At 37.0% G+C, this 18,436-nt stretch overlaps 1 protein-coding gene across 2 annotated transcripts in view; it reads right to left on the bottom strand.

Annotated features, from left to right (window-relative positions):
- The window catches only part of LOC110025404 (sacsin), a 153,968-nt gene that overhangs the window by 75,258 nt on the left and 60,274 nt on the right, over positions 1-18,436 (bottom strand). For both annotated transcript variants that reach the window (XM_020725860.1, XM_020725861.1), the window contains exon 5: positions 3,985-4,248. In XM_020725860.1, the coding sequence (XP_020581519.1) occupies positions 3,985-4,248 (264 nt within the window). The remainder of the gene's footprint in view (positions 1-3,984; positions 4,249-18,436) is intronic.

An 18,436-nucleotide genomic window follows, 5' to 3' on the forward strand; every position in this document is an offset into this window, starting at 1 on the left:
GTGGTGGTAGCAGTAGCAAATGGGATGGAGAAGGGGTTACAACAGCAGGTAGGATTGCAAAGAAACTTAACAACATCAAGCAGGGAAGTAGAAGCGGTTACGTCACAACAAGGCGGAATAGTGGGGTATGCAGTGAAGGTTGGGAGGCAGGGAAGGCTTACAACAGTAGACCGATAGCAGGAAAGCATGTAAGGTTGAAAGCCTGGGTGGGTTGGTCGCCGACAAGTGAGGGGAGGTAGCGAAGGTTTTAGGGGAGGTAATCGTAACCCTGGAGCAGAATACAACTGGAATACCACGTCTCCTCAAAAATAACCAAAAGGAGTGAAAAACGCCGAGGATGAGAAATCTTGACGTGGGGGCTACGGCTAATCCGGACATGCTATTGGATTGGAACTGTCGCCCCTTGTCCTCGCCTAATTATCTTATTATAAATATGTCATTGATTAGGGTTTAAGTTTACTCTTCGATTTCAGCTTTCCAATCGTCAGGTGTTTCCTCCCTTGCCATGGTTGTATCCAAGGAGACGTGGTGCACCGACTATATCCTTCTCAGAGGTGATGGTTATCTATCTCAATCCCACTCCATACACCCCTTCCCAGCACCCTTATCTAGACTATTACAGTGCTCGATACCCTGCCAGCAATCGACCTGATTGCCGCCAAAAACTCCTGGCCCTCTCCTTGTTGCCGCCAACCTTCCCTGTGTATATACCCACAATCACTCGCCTTTTTGCACCCAATCCGCTACTATCAATCTTTCTTGCACCCATCCCTATTGCCACTAACCTCACATACACCCTCCTCCACTACCGCCAACCCTTTCCAACATCTGATTTCTACCACATCCCCCCTGCACTCCACCTACCTGCCGCTGTAGCCTCTCCAACCACTCCCACACTTGTTGTCCAGCCGAGGCTCATAACCTTTGTGCTTGCCCTAGAGTCTCGTTTGTATTCATGTTGTTTTATTTCTAGTTTTAGGAACATTTGCTGTGATTCCTTTTAAATTTAAGAAATCCTCACATGCTCCCCCATAACGGTACCTGAGTGTGTGCATATAAATAGGCATGGCTTCCTGCAGAAGAACGCCCCAGCACACTATCATACATATGAAGCATGCAGTCACACCACAGACACGATGCAAAAGAAAGATACCTGGCTAGGGCAACCAATTCAACAAAGAACAATAGTCAGACATCAAAAAGACTACCTAGCACCCTAAATCATAGTCTAGCAAACCATTTACCGATAAAGTGCATTAACCTATAATCTTAGTGCGGAGTAATTTTGGGTATAGCATGACTTTGACGGGGTCGTCATGCCGGCCTTGCCCTAAAAATTCGAAAGATCTAAAAGGTGTCACGAAGAGGGGTGCCACAAGTTAAATCCATTAGATCCTTAAAATGGTCATACGCGTGTCCAAAAAAAAGTCACTTTATGACAACCCAAGCATGTTTTTTGGGTTATATCATGTTTAGTGCACACATTCAGATGGGTACTACAAAGATCAAAGCCATTGTGAGCTGGATTGCATCGCAATCTTTCACTGAGCTGAAAAAGTTTATGGGACTAGCATCATTTTATAGGAGATTCATCAAGAGCTTCAGTATCATCACCTCTCTTAACAGAGCTTTTGAAAGGAGAGAAATTCTAATGGACAAAAACAAGTCAAAATAGTTTCGACACACTAAAGGAGAAGGTGACTTAGACCCTAGTTTTGACACTACCAGATTTAAATCAGTTGTTATAAATAGAGTTTGATGTTGGGGATAAGAGAAATGTTGAGCCAAGGAGGTCACCCCATAGTCTTTTTCTTGGAGAAGTTGAACGAGTCTATGAAGAAATAAGTGATGTACAACAAGGAGTTCTATGTTATTGTGAGAGCTCTTGAGCACTTGAACTACTACCTACTAATGAGCATGAAGAACATTCTTGTATAACCACATAACTGAAGGGCCTTCATGCCAACTTGGGTGGAATTCTTAGTGCCGTTCCAATTTGTGCTTAAGCACAAGGCGGAGAGTCAGAACTGCTTAGAAAACACACAGAGCTGTCGTCACTTCCTGATCACTGCGATGCTGACTCGAGTCATAGGCTTTCAGGTAGTAAAGGAGCTGAACAAGACAAATAAGAATTTCGGAAAAATCTGGAAGCATTGTCGAGAGAAGCCTACCGGACAGTACTACCACCCTTCCCTACGCCTATACCTACTGCTGCTAGCCTTCCTGTACCAAATCCGTTCTCGCGAACCCTATTGCCACCAACTTTGCCTACACCCTCCTTCACTGCCGCCAACCCCTTCCAACATTTGATTATTGTCGTATCCTGCTTGCCCTCCACCTACTTGCTGCCATAGCCTCTTAAACCACCCTCAAACATGTGTCTAACTGAGGTTCATCACTTTCGTCATCGCCCTCACCCTCACCCCCGCCCTAAGGTCTTGTTTGTATTCTTGCTATTTTATTTCCAGTTTTATGAACCTTTGTTGTGATTTCTTCTAAATTTCAGCAAAAAATATTCATGTTTGATTGTCTTTCAGATTAACTCCGATATCAAATCTGAAATTAGAAAAAGAGAAACCCTAAACAGAAAACATAGAATATATATATTAGTAGCTAGGGGGGTAGGCCACTCCCTATTAGGCGTTAAACTCAGGTAGGGCAAGGGACTGGTTGGCCACTTGCAAACCAAGATTGAAAAGGTTCAACCCTCCCACTGACTCAACCCTATGCGCCCCACGTCACTAAAAAACGACAAGAAAGTATATAACACTAGGGTAACTAAGAAGTGGGCCCACTCCAATAGGGGCAAATCCACGAATAAGGATGATAGGCTAGCCCTCAACAACTCTATTTTGAGCCGGTCCAAGCGTCACACATCTTCCCACATCCAATATAGAGGCAGCGAAGCCACATCCTTTACACCCTATGTCAGTGGATGTGGGATACGCCCGTGCCGAAATATATTTTAATTATCATCCATAATTAATAAGCATAATTTCTCTTTATGATTTGATTAATTACCATAATTCATTTCTAATTATTCTAATTAATAAGCCTAATTTAATGTCAAATTACTATTCAAACTCTAATGAATTAAACTGATTAAAATCTTCATGATTGAACTAGGATTAATAAAAACTTATTATCAAAATCATAACATCAATTCATATTTAGGATAATTAAAATCTGCTCACTTATTCTTCCCACTAGTATGATATCATTATATTTAAAAGTAGTAACCCAGTTCCATTCACTATACCAAAGCAATGCTTGAAATTGGCTTATAAACTGAGATTCAACAGCTCTTAACGAACATGACAAAACAAACCTCTACAAAAAGCATGAATACAATAGGAGGGTGTCAAAAAAATTAGATAGTTCAGAATACGAAGAAGAACATAACATATAATGTGAATTTAAACAAGTAGAGTGTGTTCTGTTTAAAGTATTTAACAATAAATGTATACAAGAATTTAATGACATAATACATTGGTTGATGCCTCGCTTCTTGTGTGTGTGTGCATGATTGCATCATAAATTTCTGAACTTGCTATATTCCTATACTATTTCTATACCCATCTACACGCATCATGCCCGTGTTTCACAAGATTTCAATATAAGCAGACTAATACATTTTTCCCTAAAATTTGTGGCATAATAAACTTCAAATCCAGTACAAATTTTTAGGAATATAACTTTTAAAATCAAAGATTTTAATCATATAAGTACACCAAAAATAATTCTCAATGATTCGTAAAGCGTTACCATGTTGTACCCTTTGATTTGTGGTTAAAGAATATCAATATTCCCCTTACGCCAAAAATGTGCGTTTTGGAACTATCTATCCATATGCTTTATGTGAGATGTTCATAAGCCAACTCCAAGGTTAAAGAGTATAGGTGCAGCGTCACTTCACTAAATAATAATAAACAAGTGTGGCCAATGTGTTCCTAAAATTGACCAAGATAAAGCTAATGAACCAACCTTGCAAGGTGAAAAGCTTTGAGAAGGGACCACCACCAGAGGACGCACTAAGAACTAACCCAAGAGGATCGAAAATAAAGAAGAAGCCACCAGTAGCCATTGTCATTATAGAACAAATGGAGTAACTGCCAACTAATCCCAATCCATAATTCAGAGTGTTTCCACGAAGCTTCCATGGTGGGGGAAGATGAAGGCTGCGTACTTCTTCAATACTCAAAGTTGCTCCTTCAAGCACGACTGTAAGAGCTGAACCTTGAAATTGGCCTAAAAAAAGCAGTAGTAATACTCATAAACTCAATAAATAAAAATATAAATTGCAGCTTTTGCATACAATAATTAACACTGCCATGGACTTAGAATTTAACAAAAATAATCTAAGATCAGCCCAATGCATAAAAATATGGCCTAAAGCAGTACCAATACAAATTTTGAAAAAAAAAAGAAAATAAGAACTTAAAATATACTGTGCCATCCAAATAGCAAAAGAAATATGACAGAAGTATATAAACTATAAAATTTGTAGAAATCAAATAAGATAAAATAGCAACAGCTCCTCATGGATACCTATGTCAGGCAAGCTTAAATCTATTATGTGCACACTCATGTGGGTGAATATACATCATAAAATGAATTTTTACTTGGACTAGAGGGAGAAAATCGCACCTAAGTTTATCATTTGCTCTAATATCAACTATTTGATCAGTTAGGAAAGTGAAGCCCCTTCCATATGAACCTCCTCAATATATAAATGAGAGAGAATACTTGAGGAGTAATTTTCCCAAGTAGATTTAGCTTTATTTTGATGAGATTTCCCTTGATATTTAGGTAAGGCATATTTAGATCGGAGGTTGAGACTATCAAGATCTAGCAAGTAAGCTTTGAACATCAAGATGAGAAGGCACATTTGGACTAAAATTTAAACACTGTAAATTTATATCATGAGTTTTTTGGAAGCTCTTTTTGACACTCTTCAAACATATAATATAAAATCTCAAAAAAGCCAAGCCACTATACATTGAACTTTTTATTTCTAAGCATTTTATAAGATGAAAAACTTTATTTTCTACATCTATAAATTTGTAAAGACAGACTGATGCATATAATTAATACTGTTTCCCACTGTTAATCTCCTGTTATAACAAACTTTCTTTACCCATTTAAATCAAAGAAGATTTCCCTAAAAATGATTATAAATTATTTGGTCAAGCTAAGCAATAACTTAGTGGTTATGTATATCAAGAATAGAAGACAAGATGTATGCAGGCCATGAAAAGTAAATCTTGACGCTCAACACCTAACATCAATAAGAACTATAAGTACAAACATTAGAGCATGATTAAAGAAGGAAAAAAGAATTCACTTGCTCTATGTAACATAAGTTCTAGAAAAAATTTTACTCATGCCAAACTTAAACATTTTTTTATATTATAATATACCCTTCACAGAAGCACTGTCGAACTTTTCAAACTTGTCGCTACACTAGAATAGATAAAAGCTTTACATGCAGGCACAAGTTTCACTAACCAATAACTAAGAAAGGAACTCCATCTTTCAACATACACATGCACACAGACATAATTATTATATCCTTTATATTCATACAATTACAAAAATTATAATGTGTCATGATGTACTCTTTGGAAATAAAATACTTTTTGACTAAAATTCATATCGACATGAAGATTTTGTGCATAAAATACTTTTTGACTAAAATTATATTTTGTGCAAGAAAGAGAGAACAAGAGGGGGAAGTAGGCAAAATATTACTTATGTTTTTTTATCAAATAGTACCTAAGCCTTTTCTTCTAGCTACATTAAGTGTAATATCTTCTTTGTCAAAAAATAAACAAAAACTTGCATTCAAATAATACTATATTTTTTGCACATTTTGAAAATCATTAAAATTTACCGAGCACCATGAACAATCTCCAATTGGATTCTGGAGCTTGGGCTAACAAAAGCAACGATTTCGATCAGCATAGCACCTAAGCTCGCCAGAGTTGGTATTAGGTGAGACAGGAGAGTTCAATTGGATGGGTAGAGGTGGGGGACAACTTGCGATGCGGGTCATCTCCGGCTTACGAAGCAAATGCAAAATCACATCTCCACACGGAGTGCAACAATTGACATGTTTAAACCGTTCAGTCCAAGCATGAGAAGAATCAACCTGTCCTTCCAAGCAGAGTCTTTGCTCCTATTTGGAGTATGATCCACTCCTATTTACCCTAGGCTTATATATTTACATTTTGTGTTTTTGGATTTCAGTTTTGATTGTGTTTCTATTAGGAAAGTTGTTGGCGTCCTCTGTTTTCCCGTCCAGAGCTGTATCCAAAAACGGATGGTGTTTCAGCTAAATCTCGCTCTAAGGTAGTGATTCTTCTCCAAGATTTGAGTGGTGCTCCGAAAGTATCTCGCTCCTAAGGAGGTATTTATCCTTCCCCAACTTCTCTGCATCCCTCTCGCTTTACTACCACGCATCCCTCCTTGCTTCATCCACCACGATAAAAGCCCTTTTGATGTTTCCTCATAGTCTAGCCATCCTCCTCGCTGCTGCTGCATCGGGCAACCCGTATTTTGTTGTCCCCCAGTCCCAGGCATTCCCTGTCGCCACTGCCATCACTCCCACTATTATTGCTACCCGGAATAGCCATTTTGGGTTATTTTGCTGCTGCTCCAACACTCCCAAACCACTTTCCTGCCACCTAGCCTTGACTAAGGCCTACTGCACTACCTCCCTGCCACATATCCGCAATCCAAAACAACCGGAACACCCTCCCTACAGTCAAGCTACTGTTTTAGCCACCCAGAACCACTTGTAATAGCTATGTGTCCACTACCCAGCCTACCTATCCACTTGTTGTCGTCTTAGACAACGAATATCCAATGTTTCCTTATTGTACCGTCCACTTGCTCGACGCCACCACCTTGGCGTCACCTTTCCGGACGCCCAAAACCACCTCCACTGCATATTGGCTTTCAATAATAATATTTATTTGCTTGTTATTGTTATGTTAGCTCCGGTATCATTTATTATCATAGCTAGTTTAACCTTAATCCTATCCCAAGGTTTCTAGCGTCCACTAATACCCAATCCTCACCTCCACACAAAAATCATTCCCCTTGTTTATTTTCAAACCGGCTACCCAGAAATTTTCTTTCCTGCTCTACAACATCCCTATACACCCTCTTTTACCAACCTAAACCAAAATCCCAACCATGTCATCCAAGATAGAAACCTGATCAAGGGAAAAACTACGATAATGAGGTGTCCAAAAGATTTCTAGGTATGCTTAAGGAACATATAAGCCCCCACCTGAGGAGAAATTGATTCAGAATGAAAAACAAGTGAAGCTAACCAACGCTCCAAAATCTATCACAACCAAAAAATGCATCAAGTGTATGCTTGACTTGTGTTCAAAATTGCTCGTGAACATGTCTGTGTTTGATTCAATTTACATATTCTTGTTCGTGTAAGACTCGAAATTGGTTGGTTTAAATTAATTAAAAAAAATAGATGTATGGTGTTGGATTCGAACTTGCACCAAATCTATACAATAAAAAATGTAGAAGCAAATGATCACACAACCTGTTATAATTTAACATTAGATATAAATATATATAATATATTATTATAAAAATAATAAATATAATTTATTTATTTCGAGCTAAAACGAGCTGAACAGGATCAAACAAAGGGTTCTTCGTGTTCGGTTGATTTTCTTAACAAACGATTCAAACACGAGCTACTTAACAAGTCGAACATGAGTTTTTCGCGGCAAATTAGTTTTTTTGATAGCCCTAGTCAAGTGCTACAATTTTGAGCACAATGCAGCAGACTGCCCAAACAATGGTACAACCTATTTCACTGTACAGGGAGTTATTGAGGAAATGGGTAGCAACATAGCAGACACTGAAGAAAGTGATGACATAAAAATATTAGATTCCAACTGATGAATGAGAAAAACGTGTAGCTCAAGCTGAGCCCATGAAAGAGGCTCCAACAAAATTAACATTAGAGATCCAACATTTTCTAATTCTGAGGAATCAACGCCAGACACATGGTAACCCCAGTTAAGGGAATATATGTTTTTTAGACATATAGTCTACTTCATGAGTCACTCCTACTAAGGGAGGTCCAACATGTTAGAGATGACATTCCTTTGTGCTTCTCCTGAAGGATTATATGAAGTCCTTTGAGTATTAAAATCAGTTCAACAATGTACCCACCGATAGATGATCAAACAGAATGAATGATTCGCAATGTGAAAATCGCCTTAGGATCTTTGCAACAAGTAACATCTTTCAGTGAGATCTAGGTCCTTTCAGAGAAGAGGAGATGCCTCTCTTGAATAATTACACTTAAGTATGGCCCAACCTACTATAGATATCATTCCTGAGTTAATTCCTTCCAACAGACTTATTTATCGGATACATCCAATCAAATATGATCAGTGGGAAAAGCAAATGATAGATTTACTTGCTAGGAATTTTGCTTGTGAGAATCAATATCATTACGAAGCTCCGCTCAAATTATGTCGAAAGTGAATGAATACTTATTCTATCAGGATATTTTTTGGAATGACAATGCCTACAAGATTGACATACCGGAAGCTTGCAACATTTCTGCAACCTTCAACAGGGCCGACCTAACTAGTATGAAGAAATAAAAACATTGAAAAATGAGATCAAAGCTCCTCCAACCTTATGAGATTGACACCGAGCATCTCCGACTTACAAATCGGATGCGAGATTGCATCTCTGCATGGGGCACGACAATTGTCATGTATGGACTATTCAGTCCAAGCATAGGAAGGACCAACCAGTACTTCCATGCAGAAACTTCCCTCTTATTTAGAGTGTGATCCACTACTATTTACCTTAGGCTTATATATTTATTTTTCATGCTTAGGTTTTCAATTTTGATTTTGTTTATGTCAGGAGAGCCGTCGAAGTCCCTTGTTTTACCATATAAGGTTATATCTAAAGGAAAGTGGAGTTCCGGCTATATCTCGTTTCGAGGTGGCAATTCTCCCATAAGGGTCGAGTGGTGCACCAGTTGTATCTCTCTCTCAAGGTGGTATTTATCCTTCTCTAACTCCTTTGCATCCCTCCCGCATCGCTACCACACATCCTTCCTTGCTGCAGCCGCCCGAACAATAATTCTTTTGTTGTTCTTCCTGTAGTTCCTCACTGTCCGACCATCCTCCTTGTTGATGCAACATTGGGACTGCCCTCATTTTGTTGTCCTGCATCCATATGCATTCTCCACCATTGTCGTCGTGACTCCTGCCAACTGCTGCCACCTCGAACAGCCGTACCGAGCTGTTTTGTTGTGTTCCACAGTCCCATGAATTCCCCGCCGCTATAACTCCTGCTTGTTGATGCCACCCCGAGCAGCCGTTTTGGGTTGGTTTGCTGCTATTTTAGCCCCCACCAAACCACTAACCTACAACCCAGTCGTTGTCCAAGGCCTAATGCACTGCCTTGCTGCCACATCTCCGCATTCCCAGCCACCCGGAACAACGTCCTTGCAGCTAGTTGCTATTCTAGCCGCCTATAACCGCTTCTGTTCGCTATTTTTCATTGGCCAACCCAACTATCCATTTATCATCCCAGACAACAAATATCTATTGTTTCCTCGTTGTACCAACCCACTTGCTCCACTCCCCCCACCTTGTCGCCACCATTTGAGACCCCAACAACCACCAACACCACTGCCAGCACACCCTAGTATGAGTTTGTGCCGTGTCTATTGTTATTTACCCTTTCAGTGTGTTGGTTGTAACTGTCTATTAACTTTTCAGTAATAATATTTGTTTGCTTATTATTGTTTGGGTCAACTCTAATATCAATTTGTGATGGTTACTGGAGAGTTTTCCAATCCTTTGGAAGGAGTGTTGATTGTTGGAGTGAGTGAAGTGTTAGTGCCCTATGTATGGATGCTCTCAGTTAGGGTTATGGCAACAAGGGCATGGGCTGCTCCTGGTAATTGTGGTGAGCTCCCGTGGTAGCACGTCGGGTGCCCATTCGATATAGGGAGGGAGTGCTAGTTTAGGAGGGGTTTGGTTCTCATGTTACGCTCGGGCTAGGTTGGATGGTTTTGGTTTGGATAAGCAAGCAACTGGTTAACTAAGGTTTGGGATGGGTTGAGTGGTGAGTCCCCTGAGTAACGCAGCAAGTGGGCAAGCATTGAACAGACAAAGATAATTTAGCTTTGGGTTTGTTTAGAGTGAATTGGGGTTTGGATTGTGTATGAGTTTAGCTTAAGGTTTGGGTTTATGTGGTGTTCTAGGTTATAGATTTAGTTTAGGTTTAGACTTTCTTAGGCTTAATTTAGGGTTTAGGTTTAGTTCAGGTTTTAATCTTATGTTGAGTTTAGTACTTCTAAGGATGGGTTGACTTTAGGTTTTATGTTATGTTTAATTTAGGTGTTTGTTTGTGTTTTATTATGTTTTAGTCGAAGTTCTAGTTAAAGGTTTTTTAAATTCCGAATTAGTTTAGGTTCAATTCATTTTATGTATGGTTTTACGTTTGTATATAGTATAGTTTTAATTTAATTTAATGTTTAGCTTAGATTTTGTTTTACACTTTGGTTTGGTCTTTTTTTTATTTAATTTGATTTCAGTTTATGTTTTGCTTAATTTTAGTTCTTAAATTGAGTTTAACTATTAGGTTATTTAGTTTAGTTTAGGTTACAATTAAGTTCATTTAGGGTCTGCTTCGGATAGTTACAGCTTATTAAAAAGCTTCTGTGCAGAAGCTGACTGTCTGTTTGTTTTTTTTCAGTTTTGAAATAGCTGTGTTGTAGCTGTTTCAAAACAAATGACAATTCTGTCATTGTACTAAAGTGTTGTTTATAAAATAACTATTCATACTAGCACATTTCATACTTGAAATGTATGAATGTTACAAGAATAAAAAAGACAGCTCACAAAACAATGAGTAATACGGCAATTAAAATAACAATTAATGATATGACAATATTATTCTTAAAATGTAATTGATTTATATCACGAGATAAGTCATCCTCCAAGGAAACTCGCTATGTCCGATCACTATTTATGTTGAGCTTGGACAAGCAAATAACAAAATGTTGAATAATTGACAGTGTCTCAATAAAAAACAAATATAAATTATACAACTAGAAAGAAAAAATTCAGGCATCCTTGTTATCATGAAAATAACGTAAATAATGAACCCTACTGTCGGATCTTCAAGCAACTTCATAGAGAATAAATATAACGGCATGTCCTCATAAATCTACGGAGGTTCCAGAATTCGCATAAGTTATTGAATGAAAGTTGCTTGTGATGTATTAGGATCATTAATGAATGATACAACTAACTCTAAAATTTTGCTCCTAATTAAAACATCACCTTCTTTTTTCTTTTTCTCAACCCTAGGCCGCTTTGATCGGCTGGTGGCTACAACTTCATTGAGGTTCGAACTAGGGTCTTCATTGGAGTCTGTTGTTTGTTCGACATCCAAAGACTCAGCTATGCCAAAAAAACCCTCGCTCACAACAGGTCCATGCAAGATTTCTCGTTGCCATGACTCCACCAAACATACGATCCAACTTCTCTTCCAGCTCAAACTCGATGTCACTGAATTTAATTTTTTCGCAGTTGACACCACTTACAAGGTAATGAAAAATGGATATGTTGATGTTTATGAAAAAAAAAATTTATTGAAGGAGTAGACGTTTCATAAATTCTTACCTCCAATCTCTCGGTCTATCATTCTTCTAAAACAACAATTGTTCGTTTTATCGGATCCCAACCCAAGCTCGTGGATCCTTGCTTCAATTCTTTTCAATTTTTTCAGTCTTTTTTCAATTGATCTCATTTGATTTTCAATTGCGTCCTATCGTATTCCCTTCCTGTACATTTCTTGAATTTTTTTATGATCTCTTGTCAGCCCTCCTTATTAAAATAGATTGTTGGTTTATTTCTCAATTCAACCTTCTTAAGACAGAGGTCGCAAAATATTATTTTGGAATATTTATCCCACATAGCAAATAAACTAATTTATTTGGCTTTCCATTATGTTACTAGTATGAAAAGAACTAATCATCATAAATATTTATCATAATAAATATAATGTGTCATTTAAGAATCCACGACTCAAAGAAAACAAGTATTGTCAATGAACCAAAAACAATTACGTCCACCACACCACCACCACCATACCAACACAACCACCAATACAACACCACCGGCATACAACCACCGGCACACATACAACCATCACCATTACCATCACCACCATCATAACATCACCACCACACCACCACTACCACCACACCACCACCACACCACCTCACCACCACCACCACCACCACCAACACACATACAATCAACACAACATTAACACCACCACCAATACCACCACCATCAACATCACCACCACCACAACACCATCAACATCACCACCACCACAACACCATCACTACCACCACCAACACAACATTACAACCACACAACCACCAACCCAACACACCCCCACCAATACACCACCACCAACACAGCACCATCACCACCAACACCACACCACCATTACCACCGCCATCACCACCACCACCACACCACCACCACCACCACCACCACCACCACCACCACTCCACCACCACACCACCAACACAACACCGCCAGCACACAATCAACACAACCACTACCATCACCATCACAAATACCACATCATCACAACGATCACCATCACACACAACCAACACCGCAAAGAGCAAAGAGCCACATGAACCTAACCGCAAAATAACCTCCAAATTTCACATAAAAAAGATATGCAATCTAGTCTTTTCCTCTCCCTATATTCAATTATTCCATAGAGAGAAGCCCTAACCACAAAACAACATGCTAAAAAGTGCATTGAACCAAAAATCGCAAGGAGCAAAGAGCCAAACCAGCAAAACCTCATATACCTCCAAGAATTTCAATAAACTTAAATGCAATAAGGTATTTTCCCATCAATTTCTCTCTCATTTCTCTATAGAGTCATCAAATCAAGCCACAAAAGACAATCACAGAGCTAAGTCATAAACCGAAAAAAACCAAGCTACAAACGACAATCACAGAGCTATTCTGTTCCTCCAAAAAACCAGAATTGTAATTGAAATAGTCGTAAAAACCATTTTGCTGCAAAGAGCCAAAAACCCCAGAGATAAATCCTCAACCACAAACCTCACAAGAAGCGGTAACTCTAGAGGAAAGAGAGGGGTAGGAAGATACCATAAGACAAAAAAGAAGGACTCGGAACCGCTAGGACAGAAGCGAGTGCGAGGAGAAAGGGGAGCGGAGCTCTGGGAAAACGTAACACTGCGGCAGACGCAGATACGGGGAGCCGGAGGCAACCAAGTAAAAACAAAGCCAAAGAACACAGGTTGCAAGGTATAGCCTACGACTGCATTTTAATTAAAATTTTCCAATACGCCATCACACCGCACGAAACAAACATGCAATTTAGTGGTTTCCCACCGCACCGCAACAATTTGGCTGCCTAAACACAGCCTTAATTATGTTTTAAGCTTAAAACGACTTATCTTAGGTTCAGTTTAGCTTAGTTATAGATATCAATTTGGTTTTAAATTATTTTAGATTTTACTTTAGTTTTAAATTTAGGTTGTTTTTTTAATTAGTTTAGGATTAAGTGTAAGCTTAGTTTTAGGTTTTCTTTTAGGCTTATATTCAATTAGATTAATTTTAGGTTTAGTTTAATTTTAATTTTAAATTTAGTACAGATTAATTAGATTTTAATTTTGGAAGATTTTCTAAGGGGTTATAGGATGATCTTCAAGGCCAGGTTAAGTAGGCCAACCTAGGTTTACTCGAGCATAACTCTTCATGACCTATAGCTATTTGAGTTTATTCTTAATCAAAGGATTGAAATTGAGCAAAGAAAATTAGGTTTGGTTAGCAGATCCCATAGAGCACTATAAGCGGGCTTGGACATTAGCCAATCAGGCTCACAGCATGAATCAAAGTGGGTTCTAGGACTCCTAAGGCACTAGGATAAACTTGAAGAACCCAAGATTTTAGGGGGTATTCTAAGGGCAATTTGAGTCTGAAATGGGTGTTTGATTTCTGATTCTCAACGACCTGATAATAGTCAACTTAACTTCAATTGAACGAGTCAAGGAACAAATTGAGTTCATCTTGAAACAAGGAGAGGAAAGAATTGTTTAGTTTTAAGTTTGGGTACAACCATCAGCTAATCCCTCAGCAAAGTCAACTAAAGAAATCCTGGAATGAGATCCAAGAATAGAGAGAGAGAGACGGGAGAGAAAGATATGTCAACCTCATCAATAATGAGGTCAACGTGACCCTATTATGATTATTGAAAATTTTGGCTTTTTATGTGAAATGAAATTTGTTAATTATATTATGATTATTTTATTTTGTAGCTGATTTTTTTCTCACTCCTATCTCCCTCTCTTAAAATTCATAAGCTACAAACTCCAAAATCTCTCAAAATCAATACCCGCTCAGTTCTAACTCAAACATAACTCGCAATCTACAAGACTAACCTTAGCATCCTCCATAACAGTTTGGCTCCCCTCAATCAAAGGCATTAAATACAAACTCCAACTTTAATGATCCTTTCAATGTCAAATAATTGATTAATTCCAAATTCTAATGTCCATCGAATATCATACTCCATAAAACCCAATACACCTTCCCAAAACTAATTGTTATGCACAAAATCCGACCAAACACAAACCAACTCAATCCAAACTTACTCCAAACCAAAAACACCTTAACCTCCCTTGAAACTACAGAAAACCCAATCCTAACCACCTTTGACCCCCAATCCTTTTTCATGGCATATTTTTTCATGCCCAAATATTTTCCATAACTCAAGCTTTACAAGTGGGGAGGTAAGGGATGTGATGTTTCATCGTTATCAAGAAAAAAAAAACACTGTTTCGAAACAAAATGATTGATAATTCGAGAAGAGATTAGAGAGGTGTCCAGAGAGACAGGTATGAAAAAGGTGACCTCGTCGAACGAGGTCGAACGTTATGGTGTTGAAAAATCATTCACTAATACTATTTGAAAGGCGAGGAAGATTTACCAGAGAGTGATCGGTCAACGCCTGAGCAGAAACGGCACACAGAGCTCAAGGCATGTCCATTGTGTGCCATAGATTGTGTTTCGGTGCAGTGTTTGAATTCGAGGACGAAGTAGATGAAGGCAAAAAGTTTGATGATTGCAGGCTAAGGATTTCCCACGCATATGATATGAGGAGACAAAGGTAGCAAAGCTTGTGATTTAAGCCAAAGGAAGACGATGCCCTGAGCACAGGAAATGTCTCACATGAAGAAGAAAGAAAATGAAGACACCCACAATGAAGGTACCTTTTATTGCGTACAAGAGGCTTAATTTGGTTAGGTGTGTAGAAAGAGGAGGATCGAGCAGAAGAAGAGGAAGGAAGGAGGGATTCCATTCGATGTGAAGGAGAAGAGGAGGCATGTGTGGCTTAGAAGACCGAACTGTGGTTTAATAAAGGTAAGGATTTTAAAAATATTAATTTATGAATTACATACATATGTTTAATTATTAATTGTTAACAATATGTTGAATTAAATCAGGATACAAGCTATAGATTTTTCATATTTGGATCAAGAAAAGTTGATGATATTAAGGAAAGGTTAGTTTTTATTTCTAAAAGTATTTTGTTTAAATTAATTTTATATAGTATTGTTATTAATTTCAAAGATTACAATTAAAATTGAAGAATTGAAAACTTAAAATAATGTAATAAGAGACTAACTAAGAATTCATAACTAATCATAACATAATTAATGTGATAAATTTTAATAACATGAATATTTTATATATTATAGGTGCACATTTGAAAGAGGTGATAGAAACTAGAAGCAAACAAAATCATCTAAGATCGAAGTGGTACTCCTCTTAAGTTTTAGTGGCATTTTTATATCTCTTCTAAACAATTTGTAGAAATTGATATTGATGTTTGATTACAGCATTATGATTCATCTATTCTTAAATTTTATCGGTAATTTTGATAAAAATGTCTAGTCTTTCATTATTAAAAATTTTATGCATTATAGTATTAAATATTGCATCTTGAAGGACATGAAAATATGAAAGTTATGAAATATATAGATATATATATATATGTATATATATATGTGTGTGTGTGTGTGTGTGTGTTGATTGATTAAATTACTCGTACCCGTAAATTAAAAATGATATTGATATACCTGTGCATGTAAATGAAAAAGAATGTTGATATTGACATTACTCTTGTAACGATTGTACTACTATTACAAAGAAATTGATATGTGAAAGATCAAGAAAAACATAGTTAATATATAGAGTTACATTAATCATATTAGATAGTACAAACTTTCAAATGCTCTTAGATTGATTTACATAAATTTTAAATGACATGCATATTATTTTTTTTTCACTGTGTTAGTATAATTTAGGAGTATAAGAATTCACTGACTATAGTTAAATTTTTATAATTTTAAACTATTTTTGGGTTTAAATATTTGATTAGAAAATGAACGATATAAGTTAAAAAATTTATAGCTGACTAAGACAACCAGAAATGAGATAAATTTAACAATATTGGTTTAATTTATCTTCATTGATAACTCTTTCTTTTATTAAATATTAGTATTAGAAAATGAATATAAAAAATTTAATTTCCACCACCCAACCATCTAATTCGCTTTGGTTAACTCCAAGTCCCGGGTCTGGTCTTGACAAAAATGATATTAGAAAAAAATATTTAATATTAAATAATACACTATTGATGAATGAGCCAATTCAACAAAAAGAATTTTTAAATAATAAAAAATTGAAATTTTAAGTTAACTCTAATTAAATAATTATGTTCATTCAGGAAAAGAGATACAAGTGAGATTATAGAAGAGGAAAGTTCCATAGAAAATCAAGTATCACCTACTATAAATGGGAACACGAATGTCCTGACCCAAATGATGGCGGCACTGAAACAATTAATTCAGAAGTCCATACCACAATTTGGTGGGAATGAGGTAGTTGTTATGGATAAGTACTTAAAGTTATTTCAAGAGCTGCGCACACCTTTGTTCAAGGGAACTGAAGATCTAATTGAAGCACAGAATTGAGTGATGTGTTTAGCTACATTTATATTGGATGGAAAAGCATCAAATTGGCGGCGTGAGGAACATCAAAATAGATTGGGGTCATACCCAACAAGATGGTTAACTAAGAGGAATTTGTGGAGCTTTTCAGAGTGATTTATTCCCCTATCTACTCAAACTCAGATGAAGTGCAAGTTCATTAGGTTGGTGTAGAGAAAGAAGATAGTTATGTAGTATGAAGAAGATTTCACTACATTGTAGAGGTATGCACCGCAGCTGATCGCCACTACAGAGGAAATTAGTTATAGGTTTCTTTTCAGATAGAAGGATTCAATTAGACAATTATTGGTGCCTTTAGGAATTGATAAATACTCAGTGTTGATAGAGTTGGCTAGATGGGTGAAAATTAATTATCAGCTCACTCAAAGGTATAAATATATGCGCAATAAAAACATGTGGATCAATCAAAGGGATTAATGGGAAGAAGATGGGGTTGAGTTCAGGTAGATTTAGTTGAGGTACGATTCATAGTACTATAATCAGTTGTGTCAAATGTGGAATAAAACATAAGGATGAATGTTTGATGGACTTCAACACATGCTACATGTGTTCTCAGTCTGGCTATATAACAATATATTGTCCATCACTTGGTTAAATGCGCACTAAAGGTCAGAAATCAGTTAGAGCTCCTTTACAGAAGACTGCAGATGAGCAAAAAATGATCAATTTTAGCTCCCACCCAAAGTCAACCACGACAGCTAATTCGATATCGAGTTTATATTCTTGTTCATAATGAGCCTCAAGAACCTATTGCTATGGATGTTGATGTTAATAAGGTCTAACGAGTATTTTGATTTTTATGTTTGAGGCATCTTTAGAGTGCAATGTTGCTTCAGTGATTGTGTAATTGTAGTTATGTTATATTATTTTCGATGTAATGTTATATTTTTTATGTTATCTTGTTTCAGTTGATGAGAAAACTTAGTTGAGTTAACTGGTATCAAACATTTGTTTTATTGTATCCACTGTTATCTTGATGAATGAGATCTAAGCCTCTTAAAAAAAAATTAATTTATTTGTGTTCCTTGCAAGAAGAGGATTGTAGAAAATTAATAAATTCAGAGGACAAAATTTTTATAAGTGGTGAAGTTTGTAATGCTCAAATATTTCTCATAACTCAAGCATTAGGGAAGGTAGGAAATGCAATATTTCACCGTTATAAAGAAAAATGATTACTTTGTTTAGAAACAAACAATCAATAATCCGAGAAGAGATCAGAGAGGTGTGCAAGACAACAAGTGTGAAGGATGTGAGTTCATCAAATAAAGTTAAAGGTGACAA

The sequence above is a fragment of the Phalaenopsis equestris genome, unplaced genomic scaffold (genome assembly GCF_001263595.1).
Source record: "Phalaenopsis equestris unplaced genomic scaffold, ASM126359v1 Scaffold000297, whole genome shotgun sequence".
Taxonomy (NCBI): domain Eukaryota; kingdom Viridiplantae; phylum Streptophyta; class Magnoliopsida; order Asparagales; family Orchidaceae; genus Phalaenopsis; species Phalaenopsis equestris.